The sequence below is a fragment of the Orycteropus afer genome, unplaced genomic scaffold, assembly GCF_000298275.1.
Source record: "Orycteropus afer afer isolate SDZICR_OR568_19922 unplaced genomic scaffold, OryAfe1.0 scaffold00027, whole genome shotgun sequence".
In the NCBI taxonomy this organism is placed as follows: Eukaryota; Metazoa; Chordata; class Mammalia; order Tubulidentata; family Orycteropodidae; genus Orycteropus; species Orycteropus afer.
This window is the reverse complement of record NW_006921614.1, coordinates 17871433-17878388: the sequence shown is the minus strand read 5'-3', so window position 1 is coordinate 17878388 and position 6956 is coordinate 17871433. Positions and strand designations below refer to the sequence as shown.

The following is a 6956-nucleotide window of genomic DNA, read 5'->3' as shown; positions in this document are numbered from 1 at the left end:
GTGTTCTTCCCTTTTGGTTTTCAGACTCCAGGTCTTTGCACATTTCATTATAGTAATTGGTTTTGTCTACTCGAGCTGCTTTTTGAAATCTTCTGTTAAGCCCTTTGACCTTTTCATTTCTTCCATTTGCTTTAGCTATTCTCCACTCAAGGACAAGGTTCAGAGTCTCTTCTGTCATCCACTTTGGTCTTCTCTTCTGACACCACATAGTACATAAAAATCTTGTTCTACATCTTACTTTGGTTAGTAGCGACTGGGGTCTTGAAATCTTTTGAGCAGTCATCTAATATGCAACTACTGGCCTCCCCTTGTCTGCAGCAAAGAAGAGTGAGGAAAATCAAAGTCATATGGAAACAATTAATCCAAGGATATAATGGACCACAGGGACCTCAGCCTTCATGACCCTGAGATCAGAACTGAGAGTGCCCATACCAATGCTAACCACTGGAAAAAGGATCAAAATTGGAGATCCCAGATAGAGTGGGAGGAAAATGTGGAATAAAATTCAAAAACATAAAAATGACCAGAATCACTGGTCAGATAGAGACTGGTGGAACCCCCAAGACTACAGCTGAGGGTTATCCTTCGGGCCTGGAACAGGATTCACTTCCATGAATTAGCTCTCAGTCAGACTAGAAAGGCCTACAAGCAGAACATCTACCCCAGTGAGATGCACCCAAATACCCAAGGGAGATGGACCCCTCAGATCAATCAAGTATAGATATCAGAAAGGCAGCAATTGAATCGAGGGAAAGCTGCACAGACAGGAATGCATAGATAAAAAAGACACAGGGAAAGGTCAGTCACAGGGAGGAGGCAGGAGGAGAGCTTTTATTGTTAGGATTGTAATCGGGGCTATGAACCAAATGTGCATGAAATATTGAGAGTAAAATGAATCTACTTTATAAATTTGCACCCAAATTACAATAAAATATTTTTTAAAGGTGGGGGGGGTGGCTCATAGAAAGAAGTAAAATGCCTCACATAAAGATTACATCCTTAGAAACTCCATGGGGTAGTTCTACTCTGTCCTATAGAGTCTCTATGAGTCGGAATCAACATGATGTCAATCAGTTTGGTTTTGGTTAAAGTAAAAAGATCCACCACCTATCTGTTTGTCATACTATGGTGGTTTGCAGGATACTGTGATGCTGGAAACTATGCCACCTACAGAGCCAAGGGGTGCTGACTCCAATGGGAGACTGGGTTTAGATTTGATCCTAAAGAGCAGTGAGGAACAGAGAAAAGGCAAGATTCACAGAGAGCACCTGAGAAAGAATAGAGACAGGTATACAAATAGGGAAAATCAAAGAGAGCAAAAATAGCCAGGAAACTACTTTGGCACTGTAAGCTAGAGAATTCAAAGCTGAGGAAATGGGGGCAATTCTCAGATGGAAGAAATTTTCTGAAAGAAGGACAGAACTTGGTAAAAGGCACTATGCACATACCTTCATAAAATAATGATTTAACAGAAAAATCAGAGAAACAAATAATTCTTTCATTTTGATTCAGATTTCTCTATATAAATCACAGTGTTGTGATCTATCTACTTCCTAATTTCAAAATAATATATCTTGCCACAGTTGACCAATATAAATGTATGTGTACCATGGATGCACAAAGACAGTTGTTGGCCTTACCTATGAGGTCATTTGGACCAGTTCCCAGGTTCTCTCCTCTGATTGTGACCTTGGTCCATGGAATTCCTTCTTTTGGAGAGATTCCTGTCACAAGGGGAGGTTGTCGTGACCGAGACATGATGCTTTTCAGAACAAATGGATGACCTTGTTATATAAGTGAACTGTTAAACAAAAAGAAAAAAGTTAGTGACACATAAAATAAGCATTAACTGGAAATAGAACAATGGTAGATGCTGTTATTATTGTTGTTGTTGCTATGTGCTGTTGAGTCAGACCCAACTCATAGCGACCCCTCCTTGCGTTTCCGAGGTGGTATCACTACAGAAGTAGATTGCCCAACCTTCCTTACGGCAATGGTAGATATTCAGTACCAAAAAACAAAAATTCCCTTACAAATCTAGTTCTAAATTTTTCACTGTCACTTAGCCTATTAGTCAACATCTACTGAACATCATGTTTCTTTAGGGCAGTCTACTTAGTGAAGCAATAAATACATCAGAAAAAAATGGAAAACTAGATTCTTAGATCAAGGAACTTTTAATGTAATACCAGATAGAGTATAATGTCAATATTTAGCTCCACACCTACATCTGCTCAATCCTAAATGTACCAGGGACTATGGTAAGCATTTCTACTATTAACTTAAAGTTCTACTTCTAGGTTATGTAAGGAAGATATTCAGATTAATTATGTTCATAAAAATTATACAGGAGGGAGTTCAGGTAAGATGGTGTAATAGGCAGAAAGACTGCACAGACCCTCTTCAACAAAGAAAAGGGGAACCAATTAACACAGATAAAGAAGATAATCCTGGATCCCTGAGCCTTGAAGGGAAGGATATAGAAGTAGAATAAACTCCAATTACCAAAGAATTTGCATGAAAACACCAAAAATAGAGACATGTGGAACTGTGGTCTGGTAGCAATCCCCACAGCACAGACAGCTTGGAAATTGCCAAGCGGTGGTAGGACCTAAGAATTAACCTAAAAATCACCCCTGCTAGTCAGGGATTGCACAGAGGACTACTCTGGCCGCTGAGGAATAAAAGGGGCAACAGGAAAGAGGAAGGCAGGCTGAGCTGTGGATTTTTGCGGGTCCCGGAGGCACAGCCATTTTGAATGTTTACAAGCGGTTTGACCATTTTGGATATTTAACGTGACAGCATTCTCCCAGATTCCAGGGACTTAAGAACAGGCTCCACTTGCCAGGAACCTCAAGGACATTCTGGACATGACAACTGGAAAGGCGTGACATTCCCCTTGATACACTTATACTCTACACCTTCTTGATGAACAGCAGTGCAGCCATCCCTCACTCCCACCCACCTTCTGGCCTGGCAGGAATTTCATCCGAGGCTGCGTGCTTAGATGGAGTGTGGGTGCCCTGCACTGCCCTACCCCAATTTCTTTATTTTCTTTCTTCTGTTTTTTAGTTTGCTTTTGTCTGTTTTAAAACTACTATTATTATTATTACTTTTGTCCTTTTAACTATTATTCCTTATTCTTCCCATCCCAAGTTCTAGTTTTCAGCTTTTGTTCTTTTCCCTGTTCCTGGTTGCAATTTTTATTTTCTTTCTCGTGGTTAACCATGTTCCTTGTTTTATCTTTTTGTGTTTTTCCCATTTTTTTCTTCATTATCTCTCTCTCTACCTTTATTCTCTTATTGTCTTTCCCCAGATATTGCAGATGTTGTTTCTTTTTTTTTCATTTTCCCTTTTTTCTTTTCTGGGTTATGGTTCTTGTGTGATTACACGGTGTATTTTTTGTCCATTTGCTTTTAATTTTTTGATGGTTATTCAATTGTTATTTTTGTCTGAGTGGAAGGCAGCAACAGTCCCCATACAACACAATTACATCCACACCTCTTGCAGATTGACTTTCTGAGTGAGAGCCACCACTTCCTTCTCAACCAAGGGACCAATGATAAAAACCACCAAGAAGCACCTGTCTCACCCTTGGCTGCTCTTCACAAACAGTTAATGGAGATCTAAACACAACAATGCCATGATGTCTCAGAGAAAACAGACCATCACAGTCAAGACAAAGAAGCAAGATAAAGTGATAGAAAAAAGGGAGCAGGATATAGACCCAGAACACATCCCTGAGGAAGAATCAACATTGGAGATTCCAGACTAAGACAGACTTGGAAGAAGGAAGGGGTCATCCACTTCTAAAAGTATTGACCAGAGAAAACCTTATGAATAGCAGTAAAACACTGTCTGATACATACTGGAAAACTGAAGCACTGTCTGATATAATGCCAGAAGATGAGACCCTTAGGTGAGAAGGTACTCAAAAATATGACTGGGGAAGAGCTGCCTCCTCAAAGTAAAGTCGACCTTAATAACATGGATGGAATAAAACTTTCAGGACCTTCATTTCCTGATGGGGAATGATGCAAAATGGGAAGAAACAGCTGTAAACATTCACTAATAATCAGAAATCAGAATGCATGAAGTATGAACCTAAGAAAGTTGGAAGGTGTCAAAAATGAAATTAAACACATAAAGATTGATATCCTAGGCATTAGTGAATTCAAATGAACTGGTGTTGGGTATTCTGAATCAGATAATTATCTGACATACTATGCTGGGAATGACAAATTGAAAAGGAACAGAGTGGCATTCATCATCACAAAGAATGTTTCAAGATCTATCCTGATGTACAATGCTGTCAGTGATAGGATAATATCCATATGGCTACAAGGAAGACCATAGTACTATTATTATTCAATAATAACACTAATTCTGTTCTAAACCTCTGTTTTATACAGTAACATTAGTATTATTCAAAGTTACACACCAACCACCAAAGCCAAAGATGAGAAAATGGAAGATTTTTACCAAATTCTATAGTCTGAAATTGACCAAACATGCAATCAAGATACGTTGATTATTACTGGTGATTGGAATGCAAAAGTTGGAAACAAAGAATCACTGGTAGTTAGAAAATATGGCCTTGGTGATAGGAATGGCAGTAGAGATCACATGATAGGATTTTGCAAAACCAATGACTTATTTATTGCAAATATCTTTTTTCAACAACATAAATGGCAGATATACACATGGACTCCACCAGATGGAATACACGGGAATCAGATCAACTGTATCTGTGGAAAGAGATAATGGAGAAGCTCAGTATCTTTAGACAAAACAAGGCCAGGACCTAACTGTGGAACAGACCATCATCAACTGCACATATACAATTTCAAGTTGAAGCTGAAGATAATTAAAACAAGTCCATGAGAGCCAATATATGACCTTGATTCTATTCTATCTGAATTTAAAGACCATCTAAATTTGATGCACTGAACACTAATGATGTACTAAAGAACAGATTTGATGCACTGGACACTAATGACCGAAATACTGAGGAACTGTGGGATGACATCAAGAACATTATCAATGAAGAAAGCAAAAGGTCATTAAAAAAGCAAGAAAGTAAGAAAAGACCAAAATGGATGTCAGAAGAGACTCTGAAACTTGCCCTTGAGCAGAGAGTACCTAGAGCAAACGGAAGAAATGACATGATAAAAGAGCTGAACAGAAGATTTCAAAGAGCAGCTCGAGAAGACAAAGTCAATTATTATAACGAGATGTGCAAAGACCTGGAGATAGAAAACCAAAAAGGAAGAACACACTCAGCATTTCTCATGGTGAAAGAAATGAAGAAAAAATTCAAGCCTTGAGTTACAATATTGAAAGATTCTATGGGCAAAATTTGAGGAAACACCAAAAGAAGATGGAAGGAATACAAAGAGTCACTGTACCAGAAAGAATTGGTTGATACTCATGCATTTTAGGAGATGGCATATGATCAAGAACTGATGGTACTAAAGGAAGAAGTCAAAGCTGCAATGAACAAATTGGCAACAAAAAAAAAAAAAAAGGCCCCAAAAACTGACAGAATAGTCACTGAGATGTTTCAACAAACAGATGTCGCACTGGAGGCACCTACTCTTCTATGCCACAAAATTTGGAAGAGAGCTATCTGGCCAACTGACTGGAAGAGTTCTATATTCATACCTCTTCCAAAGACAGATGATCCAACAGAATGTGGAAATTATTGAACAATATCATTAATATCACACACAAGTAAAATCTTGCTGAAGACTCAAAAACAACTGTAACAGTATGTTGATAAGAAACTTCCAGACATTCAAGCTGGATTCAGAAGATGATATCAAAGAGGGATATCATTGCTGTCAGATGGAACTTGGCTGAAAGCAAAGAATACCAGAAAGATGTTTATTTGTGTTTTATTGACCAAGCAAATGCTTTCGATTGTGTGGATCATAACAAATTATGGATAACATTAAAAGAATGGGAATTCCAGAACACTTAATTGTGCTCATGAAGAACCTGTAAATAGATCAGGATGCTGTCGTTCAAACAGAACAAGGGGATACTGTATGGCTTAAAATCAGAAAGGGAGGGCATCAGAGTTGTATCCTTTCATCATACTTATTCAATCTGCATGCTGAGCAAATAATATGAGAAGCTGGAGTATACAAAGAAGAACATGGCATCAGGAATAGAGGAAGAGTCATTAACAACCTGCGATATACAGATGACAAAACCTTGCTTGCTGAAAGTGAAGATGACTTGAATCACTTACCAATGAAGATTAAAGACTACAGTCTGCAGTATGAACTACACCTCAACATAAAGAAAATGAAAATCCTCACAACTGGACCAATAAGCAGCATCACAATAAATGGAGAAACGACTAAAGTTCTCAAATATTTCATATTACTTGGTTCCATAATCAACACCAATGGAGGGAACAGTCAAGAAAACAAATGACATATTGCACAGGGAAAATCTGTTGAAAAATCTCTTTAAGGTGCTGAAGAGCAGGGATGTCTCTTTGAAGACTAAGGTGCACAAAACCCAAGTCATGGTGTTTTCTATCACTTCATATGTATGTGAAAGCAGACAATGAATTAATTAGACCACAGAAGAATCAATGCATTTGAATTATGGTGTAGCTGAAGATTATTGAATGTACCATGGAATGTTCTACCATAGTAGAAGAAACAAATCTGTGGTGGAGGAAGTATAGCCAGAATGCTCCTTAGAAGTCAGAATGGCCAGACTTTGTCTCTACTACTTTGGGCATGTTGTCAGAAGGGACCATTCCTTGGAGAAGGATATCATGCTTGGTAAAGTGGAGGGTCAGTGAAAAAGGGGAAGGCCCTCAATGAGATGGACTAATGCTGTGGCTGCAATGATAAGCTCAGGTATAGCAAGCACTGTGAGGCTGGTACAAGACTAGGCAGTGTTTCATTCTGTTGTACAGAGGGTCGCTATCACTC

General features: G+C 38.6%; 1 protein-coding gene across 1 annotated transcript in view; it reads right to left on the bottom strand.

Annotated features, from left to right (window-relative positions):
- The window catches only part of EXOC2 (exocyst complex component 2), a 396050-nt gene extending 394292 nt beyond the window's left edge, over positions 1-1758 (bottom strand). Inside the window, exon 1 of the mRNA XM_007935377.1 lies at positions 1641-1758. Coding sequence (XP_007933568.1) covers positions 1641-1758 — 118 coding nt within the window. The remainder of the gene's footprint in view (positions 1-1640) is intronic.
- Positions 1759-6956: the final 5198 nt, after the last annotated feature.